General features: G+C 42.2%; 1 protein-coding gene across 1 annotated transcript; it reads right to left on the bottom strand.

Moving 5' to 3' along the window:
• Positions 1–836: 836 nt before the first annotated feature.
• Positions 837–26,814, bottom strand: LOC146642113 (sodium/potassium-transporting ATPase subunit alpha-1). The gene is made up of 23 exons (XM_085398093.1): positions 26,533–26,814; positions 14,234–14,347; positions 13,474–13,533; positions 11,174–11,275; positions 10,949–11,050; positions 10,650–10,763; positions 10,254–10,388; positions 9,629–9,746; positions 9,286–9,554; positions 8,898–9,206; positions 6,906–7,040; positions 6,534–6,726; positions 6,271–6,446; positions 6,036–6,172; positions 5,492–5,642; positions 4,273–4,441; positions 4,028–4,182; positions 3,757–3,880; positions 2,765–2,910; positions 2,554–2,684; positions 1,756–1,857; positions 1,525–1,616; positions 837–1,204 (listed from the first exon to the last, which is right to left on the bottom strand). Exons 1-23 carry the CDS (start codon positions 26,542–26,544, stop codon positions 1,176–1,178), a joined length of 3,075 nt encoding a protein of 1,024 aa, XP_085254219.1. The 5' UTR covers positions 26,545–26,814; the 3' UTR covers positions 837–1,175.
• Between the last annotated feature and the right edge of the window lie 1,093 nt (positions 26,815–27,907).

Below are 27,907 nucleotides of genomic sequence, written 5' to 3'. Positions count from 1 at the left end.
ACAATGAAGCACTGACAACAAGCCGGAAAATCCCCCTCCTCGTCAGTCCAGAGGACACGACATCCATCTTTTCTAAAACAAACTCCAACATTTGATTTCTGTGCCCAGTTTCCCACTTTGCTTCAGTCCATTTTAAATGAGCTTTGGCTTGATCACGATCATGTTCACAGATGACTTCTTCTTTGCATGATGGAGATTTCACCTGCATTTGTGGATAGGGTACTTCCTGAGCTCATGCAATCTTTGAATCATGCCTGTTAATGATGAAGTGCTGCCTGAGGACCCGAAGTTCACAGGTATTTTATATTGTTTCCCCATCCTTGTCCCTTGCGCAAAGAGATTTCTCCAGATACCCCGAATCATTTGATATTAAAACTGTAGACGAGGAGAGTTTTCACAATTTCACATTCAACTTATAGATGCCTTTTTGCAGATTGAACCTCTGCCTCTCCAAGATGCTCTTTTTATACCCAATCATGATACTGACCTGTTGCCAATGAAACAGTCAGAAAATCTTCCAGATGTTACCCTTTATTATCACTTCTTCAGCCCTTTGTTGCCCCCGCCCTGCCGTCGAATTCCCCTTTATGCAATTTTAAATTAAATTTGAACATTTGATACATGTTCTATTAAGAATAAATAAAGGTTTACAAGATTTGCAGATCATTCAATTTTTTTTGCCTTTTTTTTTTTTGGTAAAGATTTAGGGTTGCATTTCAAAAGAAAGAAAAAACAAAGAAGCAGCTCAGGCCATTTGCATTACATTTTCATGGATTCAGTCAAAAAGGCTGGAGATTTCCCAGGCAAGCACACACGATTAATGATGACAGGAAACATTTTGGGACCTGACTCGAGCGCATTTTTATTTAACGTTCATAACTGTTAAAAACATGTATAAAATTGGTCCTGTTTCAGAAACAAGGCACGCATAGTCATGTCAATGTTCAGTGTTCATGTCATTATTAGCATTATCATTTATCAGCATCATCATCAGCATGTTCCATCTCAGTATTTGTCTAAGAGTAGTATCAAGCATTCCCTAATATAAAAACACGTTCCAATTTTTTATTTTTTTTTTTCCACAGAGGTTAAAATTTTATTCCGAGCAGCAAGACAATATTCATGCAAAGACGGGAGTGGAGGAGAAGATGCGAGCTGACTGGACTGACAGGTCTTTAGTAGTAGGTCTCCCGTTCCACCCAGCCTGGATACAAAAGGAGGAGAAAAAAAACTCACTTGATTTAGAGGAAAACTCATTGGACACATTTCATTATACACTTTATTTTAAAGCATGGAAATAGGCAGGAGGATGGCAGAAGATTAAGGAGATGCCAATTTTTCCATTTTAGCCACTAGCCTCAGGGAGCAAAGAAAGAAGGAGAAGGGAAAGAAGGGAGGAACGGGTAGTAGAGAAAGTAGTCCACACACACACACACACACACACACACACACACACACACACACACACACACACACACACACACACACTAAAAAGGATAATAAAGGCATGGATTCTGGACTCACCTCCTGGGCTGCGTCTGAGGATCAGCTTACGGATTTCATCATAGATAAAGATAAGCAGGGAATAGGGGAAGGCGCAGAACCACCAGTTGGGCCTGGAAACGCACACAAACACAAAAGAAGATGAGAAACTGATCCAGAGCCCCAGGTCTGGATGAACGACATGTGGTAAGTAAACCAGATTAGAGTCCGTAAAGTACTTATTGGTGGTTTCTGGGGGAGGGCTTTACTTACTTAAGAGGATACATTCTGAGGGCAACATCCATGCCTGGGCAGTAGGAGAGGAAGGCAGCCAGAGCGGTCTCCTCAAACAGTCCAAAGATCAGGATCTTGTTCCTGAAAGAGCAACAGAAATAAATCAGGCTGAATATTTATAGTTTTATATGGTTTTATTGTGCCGGGATGCTGCAGTGGATACACACATTAAATATGACCAGAGCTCCACAAGTTCTTAATATGGTTATGTCAGGCTGCTCACAGACTTCAATTGTGACCATAGAACTGGTTTAAACTTTGTTTGTGGTGGCCAATCACAAGGAAGTTGACTGAAAAGTAAGGACTGCCTTTAAGACTGCTTGTTTTAGACAGTGGCTGACCTGAGATGCACCTTCATCCAGTCTATAATAATAATTTATTTAAAAAAAGAAAAAAAGGAGAAAAGACTTTTGAACTGTGAGATGGGCAAAGCTACTCCAGTCAAGTCCATGAATAACAATGTGGCACTTGAAATGATGAGAATAGCTTCCCTTTAAACAACTGACACTGATCTGAGCGACCGATGCAAACCACAGCCGGAGTGCTTTTTAAATTAAGTATATCCTTCTTAGAGCCCAGAATATATGCAGAGGTTAGCTGGAGTTCTTCCCAGAGAAAGAGCACTGCTACTGCAATGTGGATAAATAAGCATGACATTAAAGGTGGCAGCTGTTTCAGGACCATTTCAGAATGAAATATCCACAGCTAAGTTCAAGCAGAGGTGATGGAGAACAGTGATGCGCCTCCGCATTCACAAACGGAGGGCGTTTTACTCACTTCATGCCCTGCTGGAAGACTGAGTTCCTCCTGGTCTTGCAGATGATCAGATCAGCCCACTGCACGATGACGATGCTGACGAAGAAGGCCGTGTGGCAGGTGAACTCCACGATCTTCCTCTGCTCGTAAGTCTGATGGAGAACACATCGTTTGCATCAGCTGATGATGGAACAAACTGTTACTTGAGGTCTTCCTTACAAATGTTACTCACCCACTGCTGTCCATAGCTGTCCTCCAGGTCATTGATGTACTTGTTATCCCAGGAAACTCTGATCCCCACCAGGGTGGCCGGCAGGAAGCCGTTTTCAGCCAAGATCACAAAGTAGGTGAAGAAGCCTGCCAGAGCCTGGATCATACCTGCAAGAGGGAATGATCATTATATCAGACACTTCATAACATTCTGATGTTTTAATACTAAAATGATGAATACATGCAGTTAATTTGTGTGAAATTAAACTGGACTCAATCATTTATTGATTAAACAGATCAGCTTTGTGCTCTTTCGGAAAAAACGAGACGAATGAGAACGTCGCCGTCTGAGTCGGTGAATATGTTTATCCAGTCCTTTGGGTAATTTTCTGGATCAAACCATTTGTCAATGGGTGAGTAATTAAGTAAATAAATCTGATTAACCAGTCTTTGAGGCATTAACAACTTAGAATAAAAATTACAAGTCGACTAAATTTCATTTTAAAATCATTATCCATGAGATGAATAATCCATAAAAAGATGCTGTGATACTTTAGATGTCTGGCAAGATGCACTGATCATCATCAGATATTCAAAGCCTCCTTAATGCAAATCCCCAAAACAGTTATATCATGTTTTTAAAACAGTAAGGAGGGTGAGAAATTTGTTTGAGTCTATAACGCTCTTATAAGGAAGTTCAAAAATGGTCAGAGGGGTCAGGTTTATTTCTGGCTTCATTACCGAAGAGGGAAACATCAAAAGCCCGAGGCAGTGCTCTGTCATCACTCAAACATACAACACGCATACACTTCAACTCTCTATCACTACAGGACTATTTATGGTGGATGCCTCTCTTCTTGTTATCTTGCTCCACCCAGACACTGAGCTGCCCTCTTAGAAAGACAGAAAGAAAAAAAAAAAAAAAACAACATCTAGCAGAGATCCATGTCTAGAAAATGTCATTTCAGTGGGCAATTTCCAGAATTCGCATTCAAGTCGAGGCCATCTGTTTACCGATTTGTCCATAGGCTATACTGATGAGCCTCTCGTTCACCAGCTTGTCTGTTTTGGGGTTTCTGGGCTGTCTCTTCATGATGTCGCTCTCAGCCGCTTCATAAGCCAGGGAGATGGCAGGGACCTGAGAGGCAGCACGCAGCACCAATCAACAAAACAAAAAGCACCAAAAAACATAAAAGTTCAAGTTCCTTGTTTTTCAAATAACTTAAAAATCATACAACTGAGCGATGAATCCCTAACCGGCAGCAGAAAAAAAATAAAACACTACCATGTCAGTTCCCAGATCAATACAGAGGATGGTGACGGTTCCCAGGGGCAGAGGGATGTTGGCGATGATGAAGAGGAGGAAGGGAGTGATCTCAGGGATGTTACTGGTCAGAGTGTAGGCGATGGACTTCTTCAAGTTGTCAAAGATCAGACGGCCTGATGAGATCAAAGCAAATTTGTTGTATTCATAAATGCTCCTACTACTTACACACAAGTAAGCTAGTGTCAATTTGTACAATCTGTTACCCTCTTCCACTCCAGTGACAATGGAGGCAAAGTTATCGTCCAGCAGGATCATGTCGGCAGCCTGCTTGGAGACGTCGGATCCAGCGATGCCCATGGCGACACCAATGTCCGCTTTTTTCAGAGCTGGAGAGTCATTCACGCCATCACCTGTCACGGCCACAATGGCTCCCTGCACACAAGACGGTGCCAAAGTCAAATTAAACAGAACAGAAGGGGAAAGGCGACGTTCTTTCTTTCAAATGACATTACATCGTGTGACACAATCTCCTGCCTTGTGAAAGAAAAGCCTCAAAAGGTTTCAGGGAAACTCCCATTTTTGTATTTGACAGCTGTGATAAAAGTGACTAAGAGACATAAATGTGGAATCAGTGGAGGAAGATTCGCCGCTACAGTGTTACGTGTGACAAGGCTTTGGAAGGCTATTCGGTGGCTGTGTTGGATGCCAACAGGGGCAAAAAACAAACAAACAAAAAACAAAAGCCTGTGGGATTTCCTTCATTAAAAAATAAATTAAAAAAAGGTGAGTGCCTCAATTATTTGTCACATTAGCTCCACACAGTGTTATTATTAGGCCTCCCACTTGAGCTAATGAACAGCGCACCAAGCATATTTTTGAGATTTATTAAACGTTGACAAAGAAAGAAGCTGACAGTTCAATTATTTATAGCCGAACGTGCATCAGTAAACTACCAGATCTATATTTCACTGCACCTGATGTGGCAAATAATGGCTATTAAAGCGTTGAGATGAGAGACGTGTTTGAAACGTTACAGTCATAGCAGTCTGCTAAACGCTGCCCTGCAAATAGCTGTGAAGAGTCTGTGACGCAGAATTGTTTACCGAAACCCTTGATCGGACATTATAAACAGGAATTATTTTAATAAATATCTCCACAGTCAGAGTCCACGTACAACTTTGAGAGTTTCCCCCGCTTACTGATGCGCTCAGATATTCATGCACATGGTTGAGCTCACAGCTTGACAGATGTTGGCGCTCAATTATTCAGCCAACTTGATAAATCAGACCAAAGCAGCAATCATAACCAACCACTGGGAGAAATTCACAGATGCATTTACATGACAAAGCAAAGGCAGGTGCTGTGTTTGCCAAACTAAAAAACACGAGCACAAACGCTGCAGGTGTTTGTGCGAGCAGGACGGTCTGCTCCACAGCACAGGTGAAAGCACTGTGCCACATTTTCACATTTGTTTTGCTATACCTGTCTCTGGCAGCCCTCCACAATGATCAGCTTCTGTTGTGGCGAGGTTCTGGCGAAGACGATCTCCGTGTGGTACTTCAAGATGTCGTCGAGCTGCTCTGGGGTCAGATCCTTCAGGTCACCACCGTGAACGACGCAGGCCTTGGCATCTCTGTGGGGAAAAATGACATTCATACTTAATGTTCTGAGGGTGGAAATTATAATAGATAATGGCCGAAACACCCAATGAATCCAAGGTCCACTACTGATAATATGTCCCAAATCTTAATATGATAACCTAGATTAGATCTCAAATCCCCTCCAAAAATTGCAGATTAGCTTGGGTAAAAAACCAAAAGTTGAGGCATAAAACGATGTGTGCTGCTGGTAAAGTTTCTGGGCTGCCTTTCCTCATAACAGCCATCCCTCAAGATTCTCGCCATTTAAAGCAATGCATTGTCAGGGACTACAACATCTAGTCCTTTTGCTGAATGTAACAGCCACATTTAAAAAGAAAAAGGGACCAAGAATGTGGCCATGAGGTAACCCCACAGAAAGTTGGTACCTTGGATTGACTTCGTTGATCGGGATGTTCAAACGTGCAGCAATGTCTTCAACAGTCTCGTTGCCCTCAGAGATGATACCCACACCTTTAGCGATGGCCTTAGCTGTGATTGGATGATCACCTGTTACCATGATCACCTAGAACGAGGGAAGTTTGTGCTGATAAGTCCAATAAGTCAACACTCTCATTTATGAAGTCTAAATGTCTGCTTTGAATGTGATCTCCGCATGCATACCTTGATTCCAGCACTCCTGCATTTACCCACGGCATCGGGCACAGCAGCACGAGGAGGGTCAATCATGGACATGAGGCCGATGAAGCACAGGTTCTCAGTGGGGAAGTTCACCTCGTCGGTATCAAAAGCAAAGTCCTCTGGGAACTGCTCATCAGGCAGGTGATAATGGCAGAAACCTAGATTGGACACGAAGTGGTCATTTAGGTTTCAACTCAGTATTATGAATTCAGAAATTTAAACCCCCAGCAGCCACAGAGCCTCACCCAGCACTCTCTCTCCCAGACCTCCCAGCTCAAGGTACGCATTCTGGAAAGAGTCTTTCATCTCGTCATCCAGAGGCTGCTCTTTGCCCTGCATCATTATGGTGGAGCAGCGGTCCAGAATTCTCTCTGGAGCTCCTTTCATGACCAGCAGGTGCTTGGACTCTCCTTCACAGGAATTCTTGTGGATGGAAAGCTATGAGCACAGAACAAAAAAAAAAAAAAAAAAACAGGAACAAATTTTTTAAAAACTGTTGTTTTTTTTTTTGCACAGTTATGAACCCAACTTGCAATTAAGATAATCTAATATTGTAGATTTCATGTACATGACAATAAATGTGACATTTCATAATGCAATGCATACTTTTGCCATACCTGGTACTTGTTAGTGGAGTTGAAAGGGATCTCAGCAATTTTGGGGGTTTTCTCCCTCATTTCTTGGACTGAGCCACAGCAGAGTTCAATGCACTTCAGCAGAGCCGACTCAGAGGCATCACCAGCCACATCTCTCTGGATGATGAAGATAAAATGGGGAAAAGAATCTTAAGTAGATTATCAAACTATTCAACTGGGTTGCCAAATTACTGTACGGAGAGTTTAGAAAATTGTTCTCTGTTAAATTTACTTTGGAATAAGGCATAGCACAAGAAACAAAATGCCCGTTATAATTTTTCTTCCCATTGTAATAATAGGCCTTGATGAAAACCAACCCCATGTTTACCCTTGCCTCATTCTTGTAACAGTGACAGACAGGAAAATAATGAGCAGTGAAAGAACATGACTGATAGTCTTGGAGCCAAGAGACCTACGTGCAGCTGCGTGCGTGCGTGTGTGTGTGTGTGTGTGTGTGTGTGTGTGTGTGTGTGTGTGTGTGTGTGTGTGTGTGTGTGTGTGGTGAGGTACACAGTAATTATGTAGTTACATGTGTGTGTGCGTGTGTATGTGTTTATGTGAGCCACTGCAGTGGGAGTTATGTGAAGGAAAACAAGCCGGTCTGTCTAAGAGGAAAACATCTCAGCAGGGGTAAAAATGAATAAAAGCCCAATAACAGAATTGGACCCCTGTTAGAAGGTTCAAAATCATTCATAAACAGAATAATGTAGAGCTGGATATGAAGATATGATTTTTAAGACCGATAACTTGGTGATTTAAATGGTCAACATATCGGCCTTTTTTTCTTTTTTTCAATTTTGCCACACACGGAACAAACAGATCTTCTCCAACTTGTTAGGTTTATTTATATTGATGATAACGACAATGCAGTTCCATAATAATCTAGTTTTATTGTTACAACAAGTCAAGGATTACTTGTTCACGCTGTCCGGCTCTCCTCGGATCAGTTGGCAGATATGCCAACGGGGAAGTTGCAAAGTCCCTTCTGGTAGACAAATGTCACCATATCAACACTGATTACACCATTAAAGGCCGTTTCTCCCTTCTATTCTTAGAATTTTGATTTATTTGCCATTATAAACAGCAAATATCAGTCATCGACTTACTGCCAATATATCAGTTGGGTTTTAATTGCCATTGTGAGCACTGGGATAAAAGCATGATTATGACTGTCATACTTTTGTAGCTATTGCCCAAATGGGCTACCAGCTGTGTCTCATATCAGTCGGGCTCTACAAAAATAAAGGTTGTTTACCAGAGTTTAATCTGCAACCCCTCCCCCAACTGATGAATGCTGTGAAGTGTCATGTGGGCCTGTATTTAAAAGGGGGCTTTTATCATAGGCTTTACAGGATTCTTTGGTCAGTAGCACGCCACAGAAATTATCAGTGGATCTCCCAGCTAAGTCAGCCCACTGGAAACACCAACACAAAGTACTGAAGCTTTGACACTCTTGATAAATATGTCCTAAACTGCTTTATCATGAAGCATAGACAAAAGCTGCAGCATCATTACATTTCCTTTCATAGAACCGAGCCAGTCTCTTGTCCTTTGTTAGAATATTTAGAGAGGCATTCACGCAACCGCACAGGTGTTACAAACACTGGGAATGAAGTGAACAACATTAGAGGATAAAAACCAAACAATAGGGCAGAGGAACACTTGTGTTTTTCAAATCATTTGAAAAAAGGGCATATTCAAATTTAGATAATGAGTCAGCAGTACTGGAGTTTTAAATCCTGCCCACATAATGAGCACACAAACTAAAAGCTTACAACAACAGAAAAACATTTCTTGCTGTTGAACAAAGGATTTAAGAGCACACAGGCTTCTGTTTTTAGCTCTTAAAGCTAATCATTTCCTAAAATACATAAACACATACACAATTCATGCAGGGGAAAAAGAAAAATCCCGAGAATGACTCAATTTGATTCCAATTATCCAAATAAACAGAAGGACAGGTGAAAGGCCTACCTTTAGAATGGGAACGTTGCTCTGCTCGGCCAGGAAGACGGCGCGGTTGCAGAGTCCGGCGATTCTAGCCAGAGAGGCCCACGTGGCAGAGCTCCTGTCAAAAGAGGTACCGCTCTGGTTCTCAGTGGTGTCGGCCTCATGGATCTGGTTGTCAAACCACATGTGGGCCACAGTCATTCTGTTCTGGGTCAGGGTGCCAGTCTTGTCGGAGCAGATGGTGGAGGTGGAGCCCAGCGTCTCGACAGCTTCCAAGTTCTTTACCAGGCAGTTCTTCTTGGCCATACGCTTAGCAGTCAGAGTCAGACACACCTACAGAGGAGAATGCTTGGGTCAGCCAACTGTTTGAGAACCACTGGATCTTTAAGACACATGAAACATCTGGACTCACAGTGACAGTAGCGAGGAGACCTTCTGGCACATTGGCGACAATGATGCCAATGAGGAAGATGACGGCCTCGAGCCAGGTGTACCCAAGGATGAGGGAAAGGATGAAAAAGGACATGCCGAGGAAGACTGCCACACCAGTGATGATGTGGATGAAGTGCTCAATCTCGATTGAGATTGGGGTGCGTCCGACTTCAAGTCCCGAGGCTAGCGTGGCGATACGACCCATGACGGTACGATCTCCAGTGCTGATCACAATACCACGGGCAGTTCCTGTCACAGGGATAAGATCATTAAATAAAAAACAATAAAACATTAGCTTCATTGTTCATTCTGTGTCATTATACCTTCAACACAGTTGGTCGAGAAGAAAGCAATGTTCCTCGTCTCCAATGGGTTCTCGTTGGAGAAATCAGGAGTACGAGTCTGGGGCTCTGATTCACCAGTCAGAGACGAATTGTCCACCTGAGTGGAAACAACACAACAAACATATGGTAACATCTGCCTTTAGTTAAATAAAGATCACTGAAAGGGTCTTGACTTCAGGTTTGGGACCCAAAACGGATCAGCGATTTGCTTTTTTGTTTTCCATAACAAAATAAGTGCCTGTTAATTAATGAGGCACAAGTCAAGTAACTAAAATAGTGACTTCAAAGGAAGAGTCAGAGAGGGTAATTTGGTTCTTCATGCTCTACTTCACAATCACATGGCAATCTGATAATGAAGTGTTAAAAATACAAACAGAGTGCATGACATTGTTTGAAATCCACAATAAAAACAGAATTAATTGGTCACAGCGAGCCTGGATTTTATGAAAGGAAGCACTATTTTTAGAGAGACATTTCAGGAGCTTCGAATCACTAACAAGCACTGAACTGAAGGATTAAAAGGTTTCCCCTGGATGATACTGATGAGAAATTGTTTGTTAAAAATGAAATAGAGGCAGATATAAATAACTTATGGAGCGCCCACCTTGCAGCCGTGGGCGGAGATGATTCTCAGGTCGGCAGGGATCCTGTCACCACCTTTCACCTCCACTAAATCACCAACCACCACATCCTCAGCGTTGATGCTCTTCTTCTCACCGTCACGAACAACCAGGGCTTGCTATGAGAGAAGAGAAATGAGAGAAACAGATGCTGATGTGAGACAAATGGAGTCGGGTGAACGTCCAAATCCGTTTCAGCTGATTTCAGAAAGCACTGTGTGATTTAACAGGCATGAGACTGAGACGTCTCTCTCTGCTGCTCAAAAATAATAAACACAATAATAATCACTGTGACAACACTGCTTTCAGTGTAATGTAATCCATCAGCAGGGGTCTCATTAGGATAGCAAGAAAAAAAAAAGCTCAAATGTAATAGGCACCTGTGGGACCAGGTTCTTGAAGGAGTCCATGATCTTGGAGCTCTTGGCTTCTTGGTAGTAGGAGAAGCAACCAGTGATGATGACGACAGCAGAAAGCACAACACCCAGGTATAACTGAATGGCAAAAACAGCGAGTTCAGACTTTTCCCCAGCAGTTCCTTTCTTATCCAACTTAGCTTCCTTTATTCTGTTAAGCTTCTGAAGGTAAATCCTATTAGGAATAAGTGTCTAGCATTGCCTGCTTTATGATGTTAAACTGGCTGAAATCATTTTCCACACAGTTAAGGACTGTAGCTTACATTATCATTCGCAGGTTCCTCCTCCATTGCAGCCTGGATACTATAGGCCAGGAAACAGAGGATGGCACCAGTCCACAGAAGCATGGAGAAACCACCAAACATCTGAAGGAAAAACGAGAACAGGACTTGCCTTTTAACTCACGAACTTTATGAAACTTGTGTCACAATTTAACGTCGACGCCGAACCCCCTGACAATCTCCAAACAAGGAAGATTTTGAAGTCACCTGTTTGCAGAATTTGACCCACTCTGGGGTGGTTGGAGGAGGAGTGAGGGCGTTGGGTCCATCACGGGCCAGGATCTCAGCAGCCTTCTCACTGGTCAACCCCTGACATGAGAAAATACCGAAACAGAATGTTATAAAAATGCGCCAAGCTGACACGCAAGAGAGCTTGGACAACGATGTCTGCCTTTAAATGTCTTCATCACCATTTCCCAACCAGGGACAAATACACACACTGCCAGATATTTAAGCCCAGGGGGGACGGTAGGTGCTACTAGTTGCCTGGAAACACATCATCAACAGGAAAAAAAAAAAAACCTACACAAAAAACAACAACAACAGGGCCATCTACTTCATCAGCAGGTAGGAGGAAGATGAAGAAGTGAAGATGAGAGGAGCGAAAGATGAGGCAAATGGGATCATATGAAATCAGGGCAGAGGGGCGTCTGTGGCTAATAAATTATTCACAGCTGCTTTAGACGCATGCATGCGCACGCATGCATAGCTCGGAGACCCCAGTTAGAGGCACTGATTAACTACTCTCCTTGATCCCTCCTGTATGACCAGGAGCACATTTGCATGAGGAGAAGGGGGCCGTTTGGAGGGTGCGACTGAGATGGCAGTGGCTGGAGACTGGGGGAGTGTCTTTAAGACAGGAGTGTGCATTACAGTTCATGCATTAAAGCCAGTGTATGAATTATACAATACAGTCGTCATGCCACTGGGCTAATACCAAGAAAGTTAAGTGCATTTCAAAGGAGCTTGCAAAGAAAAGTGTCTGGACTTCTTTAAGTTGCTTGAAGACGTTTCACCTCTCATCCGAGAAGCTTCTTCAGTTCTAAGGTCAAATGGTGGGGAGTCCCAGATATAAACCTAGTGGGAGTGACCCCCCACAGAGGGACAAAAGGACCCCCTGATGATCCTCTAATCGCCTGAGCCAAGGTGTGAAACTGGGCGTGGGTCCCAATCAGCCAGAGTTTCAGGTGAGTTCATTGTGAAACCTGGCCCCACCTTATCATGCGAATTCCTGAGGTCAGATGGCCCAGGATGTGGGACTCTCCACCATTTGACCTTAGAACTGAAGAAGCTTCTCGGATGAGAGGTGAAACGTCTTCAAGCAACTTAAAGAAGTCCAGACGCTTTTCTTTGCAAGCTCCTTTGACTACGATGACCTGGATGACTGAGAACCTTCACAGACTTAAGTGCATTTCCTTTTACACAGTGGCATGTGAGGTTCTGCACTGCAGGGTCTGTCACAATAAAAACAAGAGCTTTTCAACTTACAGTTATGACAAGGTGGGAACATACCTGAACTCCGCTTCCTCCAAATGATCGACAGCAAAGATTTTAAAACTTGATTCAACTCTCTTTGTCACAGTTCAATTTCCATTGCTATTCCTCTTTGTCCCACTGTTTTTCAATTAAAGGTTTAGCTTAATGCAGTTGACTTAAAAGTGAGGTCTAGGAAGCAGAGGGCTGCAAAATATTTTCTCTAAAAATCATAATATTCTGTTCTAAAGAGTCCTCTTTATAGATGGGGGGCTCATTTATACCAGTAAAATTAGTATATTGCGACCATCACTCCCTCCCACGTTATTTTTGGACCTGCATAATCTCCGATATGCCTCATCAATCTGTCATGAACAGCAAACCATCCCTGCTACTGCATAGCTTGGCTAATCCAGCTAGCCAGCTGGCGAGCACAGGCAAATATTTTAGCCAGTCCACAGCATCAAGTGACGCAGCTAAAAACTGGTATTAGGATTATGACTGGGCGGAGGGCTCTCTCCACTGGAAGTGTTCCCTGGGCCCCCAGAAGTCTCTTGAACCCTCCTGGCTGAAACACACGAACAGAGCCTGAAGATGAAGTAGCAGCCTCGACAACCCTTCGTCACGCGAGCACAGATCGCTCCCCTTTTTAAACAAAGTCTCGTGTTTAATTCATCCGAGCACCATTAATTATTCATGTGCCGAATGTCAGCTGTCAGACCGAAGAGGGAAAACAAAAAAAAAAAAAAAAAAAAAGGAAAAAAAAAAGGGGGGGGTTAAAGGCAAACAGCAGCCAGTTTGCAGCTGGTATTGCAGCTTTTTTTTTTTTTTTTTAAATCTAATCTAATCTCCGTGATAGATGGAGACACTTTGATGGAAATACACTCTCTCCACCCCCCCCCCCCCCAAAAAAAAAATTACATTACGATGCCAGAGTCTGGAGACGAGGACAGCAGCTGCCAAAAGTTAGACTGTTTAAGGTTTTTAAAGCAGACAGAGAGCCAGAGGGCAGCACATTTTCAGCTTTCACTCACATTGGTGAGGTCCGTTCCATATTTGCGGTTGAGCTCGTCCAGGGTTAGCTTGTGATCATCCTGCAGGGACACAGAGACAAAGTGGCATCAGACCAGAGTTCATGTAATCCAAGTGTGTGTGGGCTCAATGTGCTGAAAACCAGTGATATTTACCTACATTTTACAACGACTTCCTCATATAAGATGAATAAATGAATGGAAAGATAATGAGCCAACAGAAGACAGAGAGAGGAGATGGTGAAGAAGAGGTGAAAAAAGAGAAAGGAAAAGATAAATGTAAAGTAAGTAGAAGGATGAGCTGAAGGAAGGCAGCAGGCAAAACAGGAGCATGAAATGAGGAAGCAAGAAAGGGAAAAGAGGAAGGAGTTAGGCAGGAAAAAAAACTGGAGAAAAACAACAATTAGGCAGTGGCAGGATGAAAAATGATGTTTTTTTAGAGGACACTATTCAGAATTTAATGAGAAATTAACATGTGATTGGTAAAAGAAGGTATGATAGATCAACAAATGAAACTTTTTACTTTGACAGATTTGTGAATATATTGACATCAAACACCAATTTTATGCTCTTTAGTACTGGCTGCATTTTGGTATTCCTTGTGGAGAGGTATATATGAAGGAAGTAGCGGTAGAAGATGAACACAATGGAGAGGACAGAGTGTTCAAATGAAAGGCAGGGGACTGGACAATCACAGGAAAAGGTCCTGAGGTGAACAAACGTAGCAAAAAAAACAAACAAAAGTGACCACTGACACACTCACCATGTCCACTTCCTTCTTTAATTCATCCATATCCTTTTCTTTCTTCTTACCCTTGCCCTTCTTCTTGCCGCCCTGCTCCGAGGTCGCAGCGAGCTCATACTGCTCTCGTCCTTCCTGGAAACACAAGGCAGATGGGGGTTAAAAAACAAACAAACCCAACAACAACAGAAAATGAGATACTGTTTAGTTACAGAAATAACTTTAGATTATCTCAAGAAGCTTTGTGAATGATACCAATAATGCATAAATTGGCAGTCAAAAGGTACAAAGTATAGTGTTAGTAATGAGACACCACTGAAACGGTTATTGTTCTCTCGAGTCACAGGAGTTATATAGTACTTTTCTACTGCAAGCTAATTGAGTGCTTTCTTACTACAAGTCATATTCACCCAGTCTCACACACACATTCATACAAGTGTTTTTCTCTATACCTAAATGCTTTCAACCTAACAGTCACACTGAGATGGATGCATTGGGGGTTCAGTATCTGGCCCAAGAATACTTTGACATCCACACTGGAAGAGCAAGGGATCTAAAACTTCCCAAAGCAATTTACATTTTTCCAGTATTTTTTTCCCCTCTTTTTACACATTACATTACATAATTTTTTTTTATGCGAGTGCATCTGCCATTTTGCTGCTCATACCGAGGCTGCTAGTTTGCGGCCAGCTCAGAATTCTGGATAGACAGAGGTGGTTTTCCTATGTTAGCTTCTTTAAAATGTGCATGTTCAGCTGGGTGAGGGTGATTAAAGTGCCACCCCGCACAACTACGCACATTTAAGAACTCACCAACGACCACGGTCACTTTGCTAACAATGTATGCAAACTGCTGCTTTGCTAAATGACCTATGTATAAAAGATTCTTTCTTTATTGGTTTCCTAATGAGATCTGACATTAAATCAAGACATTAAACCAATCGTTCAGTCCCAGAGTATAAACACAAAGGACATTTAAAAAAAACAACAAAAAAAACAAAACAGATTTCCAAGTGTCCAAAAATCTTACTGTCATGACCTTGATATAGTCGTTTTTTGATGTGCCACCACTGGATAACATACCAGCACAGATAAAAAGAAACCAATACATGTGAGGCAGTTAATTCTGAGGCATTGGACAATTCAGAATTCATTCTGGGTTTATATCCACATGCCTAAAATACAACTTCTACCATGTAGTTATAAAGCCATATAAGATCAAATCTTCGAGCCTAACAGTGAGTAGATTCCCTCCTGTGATGCCAAACCAGCTTTGATCCTTTGGGGAAAGGACATAAAACCTCTGGGAATATCCTGTGGTTTCTAACACTGAGACTTTGACCCCGGATTCTTTGGGTCATGTGGGTCATGTGGGCTTGCGGTATGGGGCGCATTCTAGAGAGGCCAGAGGAATGCTTGGGTCACTCTATTTGGTAAATGTAGTCCTTTAATAGCAGTTTTTGCTGCATGGCATTGTGCATTTCCCTGCTGGGGGAAGACTGTTGCCACTGGTAACTGCCATGGCCCTTACAGTGGGGTGCCTTTTCTGCATTGGTATTTGCGTGGATGGTTTGATCAAAGTGACATCCACATGACATTCAGAACCCAAGTTTTGTTTGTTAGCACAACAAAGCAACAACATGATGGATGTTATTCATTTCACCTGGCAGTGGTTTAAATGTTGGGCCAGTGAATATTAATCACTGCATGACACTTTAAGTGGGGGTGCGTGCCACTGATTTAAATGAACTGCAACCACTTGATGGCACACGCATGCTAAATAATAAAATGTTACAACTTGAAGGTGAAACTTCATGTTCCAAACCTTTTCTGTGCAGAAACAGACAGAATCATGCATAAGTAACACGATGACTACTGCCGAGGTGCATCTGATGTCTCATGACTCCAAATGCCAGAAGACATTTTGCCATACTGCGTCTCTTTAAGCCTCCATGTGGGTCAGTGCACTTAAAACCAGATACAAAAATAACAAACATGGCCTTGTCTAAACCTCAGAAAACCTTGACCTAAATTGGTGAGACAAACTGCCACAAACTTCAGCCAACAGTCCAAGAAAGAATAGTCACCTCTTAACTTGTCACATACATGTGGACACCATCTGTCACTGCAAACAGCTCTCTTTTTCTTTCTTTTTTTTCCCAGTAAACTTCTAAAAGCCTCTTATTTTTAAAAAAAACAATAATCCATCTGTAAAATTGTGTTTCAGCAACTGACAATTTTGAAAATTTAAGTCAATTAAGCTTTCAAAGGATCAGTCGAGCTCTAGAGGCACATCTTTATCTACCAGCATCAATAGTCTCACTTCGGAGAGGAGCAGAGTTTTTGCGCTTACTGGTCAGTTGCGAGATAAGACTTTCTGTGGTGAGCCAGATTACGGTGCTGGGTGAAACCAGTTTCACTTGTTGAAAACACCCACGTTTGCAGTAAAAGGTGTCACTGTTGCATGCAAACGCATGCACACACAAAGCACTTTATTCACTCGCCAGTTTTCTAAATGCAACGTGAACAGTTATGCACCCCAGCCAAACACCAGAGTGGAACAATAAACCACACTAGTCATTTACTGGTAGTCACACTTATATATATCACCCTATTTTGTTGATTTGAAACTCCAACTGGGACACAAATTCTCTTGCTGTAGGCAAGTAAACAGAATATCTCCAAATTTGGATCTTGCAGTGTCCACATAGAATTACTCATAGTAGTGAAAGCAGGTTTAAAAATTATCAAATATGGAAACACTTCTGATTTTACATTTCACGACAGAGCAAGACTGCGCAAAGACCGTCTTCTAAATGGCCAAGCTAGAGAGACGGTGAGACAGAGTGGGCAAGTGGAAGAAAGGAAGTCACAGGAAACAGCTAGGGGTAGAAGTAGCGTTATTTTTAAAGCTCAAAACGCACAGCTCTGAAGCAGCACTTATGAACTCCGTTCTTCAACAGTGAGAAACATCGCAAGGCAATTCCATGTGCTGCTGAACACCTTCATCCTGTCCAGGGTTTTAAATGAGGTGAATAATGAGCCTACAGTTTTTATTGACACCATAACCAGATGGCCAACATAACCACTCCTTATATATGAGGACATGAACATTCTGCTTTCAGACTGCCAAACTCAGTGGTTTTTATGATACTCCTAAAAGACTAAAGTTATAGCCTCTATAGAAAGACTTGGTGATATGATGAAACAATCTGGCAATAATAGGAAATTATACAATTTTACTTTCATTCAGACTTGCAGGGTTTCTGAATCAATGCAACTGATGTGCTTTTTAAAGCTTTTTACCACCGATCAGTTATTATTTAGTCACATTTACAATGTTGAACTCTCAAAGGAAGATAACCGAAATTTTCAAATTGTTATTTTATTCCAACTGTCCAATTTAACAGATCAGCCAAAAGCTGATATCCACTTAAGCCCAAAATGAAGTATCTCAACAATTATTTTGTACATGGCCACTTGACTAAGTGCAGACATTAAAATTCCTGTTCTTCTTCGAGGGCCACCATAAGACTGAACACTTCAGCTGCCTTTAGCCTTAATGTGGCACATTAGCAGGCTACATAAAGACTGACTGTGATTAGGAATACTGATAACCATCGCCATTTAAAAAAAAAAAAAAAAAAGTCGATACTGATATTTAGAGATTTGAAAAATCCCACATATCAGCTGTTTTCCCTTCTGAAAGAAACAGGTTTGTAAAATGCAGGCATTTATGAATCCTCACTAGTTTAAAAATTATTGTTTTATTGCAGACTGATCTCAGTCAACCAACCAACTCTGATCAAGTCAGCTGGTTGTTATTTGTTCCAATTCAAACACAGGGGAGTTCCACCTGGTAGTCAGCCTATGCAACAGCAACACTTACACCATGTTCAAGTGTCTTTTTCCCATTACTTAATTCATTTATTGGTTGTTATCAATGACACTACCAATATACCGGCAAATACCCAATAGTTCAGCTCATATATCACAGATATATGAAGCAGGCTGTAATTGTCTCATAGTAACGGGATGTAGGTTTTTATATATTTCAAGTAAGATAATGTTGATATAACCTGGACAATTGGATAACTCTATTGCCCAAATGGGCCACTAGCTGTGTGTTTTAACAGGTTAAGCACATGTTTGATTCTCAGGGTTTGTGCTACGAGGGAGAGAAAGCTAAGCTAGTGTGTGCTTCAGGTATGTAACAGAAGACAGCAATTCTAGAAGCAGACATCGATCAGTGGTTAAGTCCCATCAATAATTCAGCGCTGTACAAGGTACAGCACTTTAAAGGTGTTAGCATGTTAGCAGACAAGGAGGCTGTCCAACACCAAGTGACTACCAATTTGCTTCGCTCGTTAGGTGGTGATATTTTGGACCCAGAATGACTATAAATGAACATCCTAACCACAGTCCCAGTCATGGAAACATGCTAACTAATATTGTTTTTCTACCACATTAGCCCTTAAAGTTTCCCAGAGAGCCACCAGAGCACTGTGTGATCCCAAGCACATGTTGTTATTGTTGCTTGAGCCCCCCTGGCCAGCTAAGCTGGGAAAACATCGAGCCTGGTTCTTGCTCTTAGCCTCTGGAACCTCAGGGGGCCCTCAGGGGCCATCTGGCTTTAGTGAGAACACTCATGAAGAGAGGACCAGAGCCCAAAGTTGGACACACATTTGTTTCCAACAGAGATGACACCAATTTGAAGAGTCTGTAAAGTCCATGTCCTCCATGTATAAAAGTTCACATCCTGAACAATGTTTTATTGATAAAAATTCATTCACCTCTGGAATTTTGGATATGAAGAATGCCAGGCTTGTGTATACCACCCGTTCTAATCAATCAATGAAAAATCATGCATTTGTCTTTGATAGCTTGTGATTATGATTTGATCATTTATCATCCAGGACTGCATGCACTCCTCAGCTGAATGGCCTCAAGAACATATCACTTGACTGACGCACGTCAAATATATCATTAGACTTTGTGCAAACATTAATCGTCCTCAGAAAAAGAAGTTGAACTGCAACCATTTTAATTTTGACTGTCCAACTTAAATAATAATTAATAATTAAATATCTGTTAGCTTAAATAATTACAGTTTTTGGTTCTTTAATTACTATATAATAGTAGTTACATTAATTATCCTATTTAGGGTCAGACTGATACAGGATTTTTAAGACGAATACTCATGTTCAGTGATTGAAAAATCATATTAGCCGATATTTTCAGGCACACAAACCAGTTTCTTCATACATTTGTTATGTGTAGCTACTAATTTTAGGATAATGACAATTTTATATGCCTATTTGTATTGTTGGTTTTTGTGTTTGTCTGTAGACACTGATACTAACATAGCGGCAAATACCCAGTATTAGTCAACTGTAATGGTTGGGCTCTAGTCCTAATAGGAAAGATAAAAGTTTATAATTGAAGTATCCAGAAATGAAATTAATAAGTCATTAGTATTTTTTGTCACAGCAACAGTGTATTTATGAATATGAATGATACATAAAAGAGGCCACAACAATGCAGAGAAACCCCAACTTGGACTAGTGATCTGTGAGTTTTTAAACACCTGCTATTTCAAGTCTTTCACTTCAGGTAAAAGATCAGAGTCTGAGAAGATGCCAGAATAGAAACACTAACCTGCTACAGAGCACAAAGTCCCTGACGGCAGACTCAAAAAAGAAAGCAGCTGACAAGCAACAGTCAAGCCGGAGCTGCTGCACCGCTCCCCTAAGTCTGCTCTTGACATTTCTTTTAAAAGACAGAGTAGATTGATAAGTAAATTTCCCTGCGTCTCGCACCTCAGTCAGTTGATTTGTCATTGTGCGCCTCAGCCAAAACACTTTTTTTCCCTCCCAGCCTTGAACTGGAACCTAAGTTTATTCTTAATCAAGTGACACTCAGATTATTTGTAATCACACAGCATTTCATTCAACTCATTGCTACTGACAGCATTCAGCCTCTAACTCTAAAGGCATTTGCCTTGACTATAAAGACAAAACAGTGTTAATGATCCCTCTGTAGCTCACTGCCAACACGTGGCCTTAAAGTCAGCCACAGTTGTCTGCCATTTCTTTGTTCGGTCTTTGATGCATTACTGTCGACGCACCTGCCTCTGTGTGGGGAAAGCCCCATTTCATCAGTTGCATCAGTTTTAAACCCAGTGAACTTGCTCTGGTCCTGCCAGATAAGGGTGACACATAACTAAATCCCATCCGGGATTTTACCCACCCTCCCCCAGTCTTACTTGCACTGTACAGAAATGACTGCATCCCCCGTGACGGCGCTGCACCTGTCACTTTACTAACTACTACTGAGACATCATAAATTAACACGCAGAGGTGCTGCACCTACACTTACTCCACAGTCACATGTTGACAGCTCATCTTCCTGGTGTCAGAAGAGGCAACAGAGAGTCAGGTGACTCTGAAGCTTTCGCGGTCTTTTTCCGCTCGCAAGACAACAAATCAAAGCACAGAGTCAGAGATATCAACTAGATTAAGGATATCACACAAGACATCGCTGTCTGCATATTTCCTGATGCTTATTTAGCTCGAAGCACAGCTGCAAACAAATACTACTACTTTGAGGATTCTGGGGTCCAGTGCACTTACACTGAGAGGCTTCTCATAACCTTGAAGAGCAGCATTCAAGGTCAGTGAACTCCTTACAGCAGCAAGGTGGTTAAGATTAGAAAGAAAATGCAAGGATGAAAGTGGGGAAGGAGGTGGTATGAAGACAATACACTGACAGATGATGAGCAAGGGAAAAAAATGAGAGGGAAGGATCTGCTCTACAAAAGCAAACGTCATAATAAACTGGTATGAATTCTCCCTGAACAATGGCCTTTTGTACTACCCTCACAAAATCTGCATCAAACACACAAACAACAGCCTCACAGAATCGTTTCATGTGCTTGGTAAGACCACAGGCACGTGGGCCATGTTATCTGTTATGATGCTGACCAGTGCTCATTGTTTTTTTTCCTTGCGCCTTTTTTTGGAGATTTTTGGGAATTTCAAAACAGGCTGGAACCACGCTCTCTTTTGTTTGTCTGCAAAAAGGCTACACAGTCCAGGAACTGTCAGAAAGATTTCGCAACATTACAGACCGATATCAGTGACATTGAGTTCAGCTCAGCTTTTATTAGCGATTGAATCCCGTGAGAACTAACCGGTAAGAAGAAGGCTTGAGATAGAAAAAGAAGCATGACAAAGTTGGGGAAAACAGTGAGGGTTTGCATCTCCGAGCAGAAGCAACTTCAAAAGCTGACCCCACTCCCAGCCTCCCGGCTTTTGCTCCTCGCATGGGAGAACAACATCCTAGAGGCTCAAGTGGACATCAGAAGAAAGCGGTCGAGCAGCCACATATTTTAAAGTGTTCGAAAACGTTTTACAGGCAGAATTCCTGTGAGCGAGTCCACCCTGGTGCCAGGGTCTCTTACCAGATACAAAAGCTGCTCATTCAACTGTGCCCCCACAAACACACACAGACTGTCCTGGGACTTTGCCCGGTTGCCACCAGCGACTGTTGCCACACCTCTGGAGATATGTGAATGGACAAAGTCACGTGTCACAGCCCCTCCTCCTCCCCCTTTCCTCCCATGCCCCCTCCTCCTCCTCCTTTATTCTTTCATTTCCTCCAACTACCCCTTTTTCTGTTTAAACACTGAAAAGAAAGTGTGTTAATTTAAATGTGGGGGAGGGGGGGGGGGGTCGTGTTTAAAACTCCCTCCACGTCCCTGTGACTCTCAGCTTTTTTTTTTTTTCCCCCCATAAAAAAAAAAAGAAAAGAACAAAAGTGAGTGAATGAATGAATGTCTGGCAGTGTTTCCTCAAGAATTCAAACTGCAATCTTATGTCATAATCGCACGAGCCAACAGCTCAGTGATTCAGCCTGCAGATCCTGGATCTAGATTTTAACATGGCGTGGAAAATTCCCATATTTCCTCATGCAGGAAAGGAGCACAAAAGACAGCCACCCGTGTGTTCTCTGCAGGTTTTTGGTTTTTATGTCCATGTTCCACATTTACTCAGCTACAGGCTCGCAGGGAAAGTTCAAAGAGCTGCCACGGAAAACAAATCACACGGCTCAAGCTTCTTAGCAAAACAGAGGGGAAGGCTCAGGGAGGGATGGCATGTGGAAGAATTGGAGGGAGGGAATTAAAAATAAAAACGAGGAAAGCCAGAAAGAATGGCAAAGCAGGAAAGAAAGAGAGAAGCTAAAGATGGCAAACAGATTAATGGAACGTAGGAAACACAACGGGTAAAGATTGACTGAGCGTAGGAAAAAGAAGCAGAGAGAAGGGGGTACGCGGTGTTCGGAAACAGACAAGGGGTACTGTGTGACAAAAGTCCCAGTTAATTCACAGTGACTGCCAAGCGGAAAGAATGTTAAATCCCCAGTAAAGAGGGGGAGCGGGACAAGAGCGGAAGGAAAACAGGTACAAACAGAGAACAAGGGGGGAACGAACTGTAAGGAATGGATGTGAAGGTGTAGATTAAAAGTGGGCGGGGACTAGCATGCCAAGTCAGCTTATGGTGGGAAGATGAGAGAGAAAAGTCTTTGATACGAGTGAGGGGAGTGCCATCCAGAAACAGCAATATTACCATCTTTTCACTGTTCACAGCATGTACACTTCAATGTTTCAACTACACTCGCATAGTCATATTTTCCATGCAAAACTGCAAGCTCAAGATCAGAAAATCCTCAGCTGTGTCCTTAACCAGTACTTTCACAGAGCCAATCTGCCTGTCCATAGATTTCAGATGAGACAAATTCAAGGAAAAACTTAACATTGGGTGTTTCAGTAAGGTACCGCAGCTACACGTTCCTGTACACCTGCTTTGGTCATCCTTTGTATTGATTTGCCAAGTTTCTACAACTCCATTAGGGTCCTCATTTGGCATTCCTAAGGATTGTGGTGGAACTCCCCAACATGTCCGTCCTAAAATTTTCTAATAGGACTGACTGCACCCTCTTCAAATAGTTATCATTAGTGACTGTATTGCCTCCTTTCTACTAGCACCTACTCATCTACTACCTACTCACTTGACTGTACTCAGTTTTTAGGATTTCCCATTAGGTGGTAGTGCCTGGTCTACTGGGCTGGGACCAACAGACTTCATGCCACTGATTCCCTCAAACATGGAAATTAGGGAAATGGATGCACACAAACCAAGACCCTAGTCCAAAGACTAGGTGCAGACATTTACCATCAGCTTAGCAGCAGGTATACGCCTCTGTTTTCCATTGCTGTGTTGTATTTATTTCACATGTAAATGTTGTCACAGGATCTTTGGGCCACATTGTTATAAGGACCCCACCCACAGTGAGTGGTAATTGAAAGGGAAAAGGCTTAAACTGAGCCAAGTTGAATCCAGTACAGTCGAGTTGGTGCTAGTGGAAAAGAGGCATGTGTGTCCTACAAAGAGGGCATTATCATCCTGAAGAAGCTTACTCCCATCAGAATGAAAATGACCAGCGGTCACATTGTAACAATATGACGGTTGAAAGGTCAAAACTTTGTCAAAACTCAACCCTCATAAACCCAAGTCAAATGTTACCACTTTTAGCACTAAAGAAAAGAAAACCCCAGAAGGGTGGGAGCCAAAACACTGAGGCTTTGCAATGCAGAGTCTAGAAACTGATGGGAGATGTCAAGGAGGCTATGGCAGCTATGGACATTTCAACCAGTTAGAAAGACCCTTGTCACATTTGAGTGATGTACTTTCAGCTTGCTGGAAGGCTGATATTGAATCATAAAAAATAAAAAATATTTCTCTTCAATGTGTCATCCATCCAAGTATGATTAAGACAACTGGGTAGTTTAACTCTCTATAACTGCAGAACGCATGCTGCACGAAAACAAACAAATTCAACCTGACAACCCAATATTCATGCAACTGTGACCATTTCACCCTACCCCACCCATTTACCAGAACAGGATAATTTCGTTGGTGAAAGGAAACTGCTATAGCTAAAGCGTTTGAATTGGTTGTAAAAACGGATGATTTTGAAGACCTGAAACTTCTTAATAATTCAGCCAACTGAGGAGAAAAAGATCTTAAAGGTTGAGTTAGGTAAGACTATGAAATATTTAGTCCACTTCGCCCCCATTGCTCCCCTGAAAGCGTTGACAGCTGCCTCTGCGTTCAGATCCCCCACTCCGCAGTGCTCGCCTAGTTCAAGTGCAGAAGCTGCAGTTTGAACAGGTGAGGTAACCTCCCATCAGCTTCTGCACTGCGAATTTAAACAAAAGGAAAAACAAGTGTGTGTGTGGGGGGGGGGGGCATAAATAAATATAGATAAGCTTCAGCTACCTGCTCCTCTTTCCTAAAGAGCTTTTAATCCATGAATGGATCATTCAGGTTAAGAGAGTGCACTGCACAGAAATGTCCGCAGCCCCTCCATCATGTCTGGAAGTTGTTCGGCAGTGGCAACTGGTGCCTCTTGGCCCCCACCTCCCTCTTTTCAAGCAATCAATCCACCCTCTTGCTAGCTCACTTTGCTTTTGTCTCTTTATTGCACTGTGCTGCTGATGTGGTGAGGAAAATATTTTTTTTTTTTTTTTAAAAAGGGCGAAAGAGTAATGTCATCCTCATATTATGAGGGGAGCAAGTGGGAGGCACACTTCCCCCCCAAAAAATGATCTTCCCGTACCTGTGCTCACTCTCTGCCCCACTTCTTCTCCATTGCAACTTAACCCCCCCACCCCTTCGGAAGGCTCTATGGTGGCCATCATCTCTTCCAAGTCTAGCTATTTGTCCGTGCCAGCACTGAATGTATTTGAGAAAAGGAGAGAAGAGGAAAGGGAGGGGGGCAGGAAAGGAGGGGAGACACTGTGGGGGAAGTGGAGGCTCGAATGGGGGCAGGGCATGGCTTTCATGACATATGGGAAGGAGAAAAAAGAAGCGGTGGCCAAGAAGCTGAGAGAGAGTGAGGAGAAAACTCTGCGGAAACAGAAGGAGGGAAAAAATGAAAGAGGAACAGACTGAATGAGGCGTTCTGCTTCACATCTCCCGCCAGATCTCTCTCAGCCCATCTTCCCTCTCCCCTTCATCCCACCTCTCCATCCCTTGCAGGCTGAATCTGTAATGAGTGCTTCCCCTGCGCAGAATGGCAGGGTGTGGCGACTGCTGACATTACATGCAACTGGCTTCAGTTTCATCCCCTACAATTCAAGCCGGGGAGGAAGGGGACGATATCAGCCATACCAAGAAGCAACAGAGGAACAATAACAGACTGAATCTTTCCATGTAAAAAAGCTGGACACTAATATATGATGAAAAAAGACAAGGAGGCGTGGGAATTTTAAATCAATTTTAAAACATCACAAAAAGGGCTTAAACTGTCCTCTTTTCTTTTTTCTCTTAACAATGCCTGCAAGCAGCTTATAGCAATTTTAATCTATCAGTGATGGATTGCTGCCACCATGGAGCACAATTACCCTTTCATCCATTATATTCCTGCAGTTAAAGTCACAATAGTGAACCCGCATGACACAAAACTACCCAGCAAGCAGTCGAAGAAATTCTCCCTAAAAGGAGGTACGGCTGACTTCAGATAAGTTTAAGATAGCTGCTCACAGTTGCAGGCAGAGAAAAATGGGTCGGGCTGCTAACATATCCCTCCCACTGCCAGGCTGTTATTCCCAGAATAAAAACGCCTGGTGCTGAAATAAAATAAATAAATACATACAAGTAGCGAGAAAGAAAAGCCACAGTTCTTCCCTAAAGGCATACATTTCTGTGCTATGTGTTGCTCACGAAGAGCTTTCCCACTCGAGTTGAAGCTTAAAGTGGCTCTAAAGTCAGTAAAGTGAGGACACCGTTACTTTCTCGAGCGGGTTTATTTCCACAGCTGCACCGTCGCAGCTGGAAAACTTTTGACAGCTCAGGCGGTTCAGAACATCTCGTTACATAACGGGACGCCACTCAAAAGCATCTCTGTGAGCGATGGAAACTTACTTCACAGCGGTCTTTATCCTTGACGGGCTCAAGTCAATGACAAAATACATAAATAACAGAAGGAGAAGAACAAGAAAAGGGGGGAGTCTCTACTCTCTGAGGGTTCGAAACACGGAAGTACCCCTCAAGAGGCATTTGAGGAGAAGGCATTTTGAAGCGTTTCGAGCGAATCGCAACACATGGTGTAGCATCAGCATCGACTTAAAGCGAACCACTTGTTTGAATGGCGAACTTTCAAATATCTCCTTTTGCCTACCGCTTATTCTCAGCGGGAGCAAATAAGAGCATTTGTGGAGTCGAACAAAGAGGTAAAATAAACATTTTTTATACTCACTCCTCGTCCCATGGTTGCCAAAATGCGGGGTTAATTCTTCCCAGTTCAAGTAAAAAAAAGAGCAACGAAACTCCACCTTAAATTTATATACAGTTAAAAAAACAAGCTAAACAAAAAACAAAGATAAAAAAATAAAACTCCTGGATGTGCCTGTTATTATATATATATATATATATATATTTTTTTTTTTTAAATTTATTTATTTTTCTTTATTTTTGTAGTCAGCACGTGTCACTCCTCCGCAGCACACATCCGAGCTCGCAAGCCGTCGCGGCAGACCCTCCAATACTTATAGACGGCGTTTCTTCCATAGTGACGTCGACGCCATTTGCCATGGTAACCCCACGGATGAAGGCGGGGCATCCTCCATTACTGGGCGTTTTTTTTTTCTTTTTTCTTTTCTTTTTTTTCTTTTTAAGCGCCACACACAAACACACACACAATTCAACACTGATGGGCACTAATCTGCACCGCAAGTAGTCCAAAATAAAAATGATAATAATAATAATAATGATAATGACAATACTAACAATTAAAATATCATGGCAACTGTTGATTTTCTATGTTAAATGTTATGTATCTTTGCTCATTCACTGAACGAACTATTTGTTTTTGAGAAACATTGCTAGCTTACAAAGTCTATGACCCCTTCCTTATTTCCTAGTCTTCTGCATATTTGTGACACTTACATGTTTTAGAAATTTTAATAGTGGACATAATTTGTATTAGAATTACAATTTTCTGTTTTTTTAAATGATTATCCGTTCCTGTATTAATGAAATAAAAGCTATCCAAACTATCCTGTGTGAAAAAGCAATTGCCCCTTAAAGCTGCGTACCCAATGAAACTGATTTGCAGCAACGCGGCAACCAGAGAACATAGAAAGTGCATGATTTTTGGTGACATCAAGCAACTACGGAAGTTAACTTTGGATGGAAAGCGTGATGATGAGAGTGAAGAATAATGTTGATTGACATATGACCAACTGATAAATACATTTGCGGGTCATCTTGGGAGCCCAAGCCTGTAATGTCATCAAGCAACCAGCTGGTGCGATGCATGATGAGAATTCACTTCCACTGTGTGCAAAGCCTAAACCTAATAACTGGTTGTGCCACTCTAGGCAGCAATAACTGCAATCAAGTGTTTGTGATAACAGCAAATGAGTCTTTCACATCACTGTGGAAGAATTTTGTCCCAGAATTTTATTTGTGGTGCTTTATTTATGTGCTCTGACGCAACATTTAAAGTTGCGTCAGAGCATCTCAATCTGATGTAAGTCCAAACTTTGACTGGGGCACTGCAAAATATTCATTTTATTTTTTTTTAACCAGTCTGAGGTGGACTTACTGGCGTGTTTCGCATCATCGTCCTG

The sequence above is a fragment of the Rhamphochromis longiceps genome, linkage group LG23 (genome assembly GCF_057381845.1).
Source record: "Rhamphochromis longiceps isolate RC_006_pf linkage group LG23, R_longiceps_female_GT1.1, whole genome shotgun sequence".
NCBI classification, from domain to species: Eukaryota; Metazoa; Chordata; class Actinopteri; order Cichliformes; family Cichlidae; genus Rhamphochromis; species Rhamphochromis longiceps.
This window is presented reverse-complemented; position numbering and strand designations above follow the sequence as displayed.

Coding starts and splice junctions, on each gene's coding strand:
- LOC146642113 (XM_085398093.1), bottom strand. Junction 3,881..4,027: donor TTGATCTGGGAACTGACATG/GTAGTGTTTTAT, acceptor GCTGCCTCTCAG/GTCCCTGCCATCTCCCTGGC. Junction 2,685..2,764: donor ACAGCTATGGACAGCAGTGG/GTGAGTAACATT, acceptor GTTCTCCATCAG/ACTTACGAGCAGAGGAAGAT.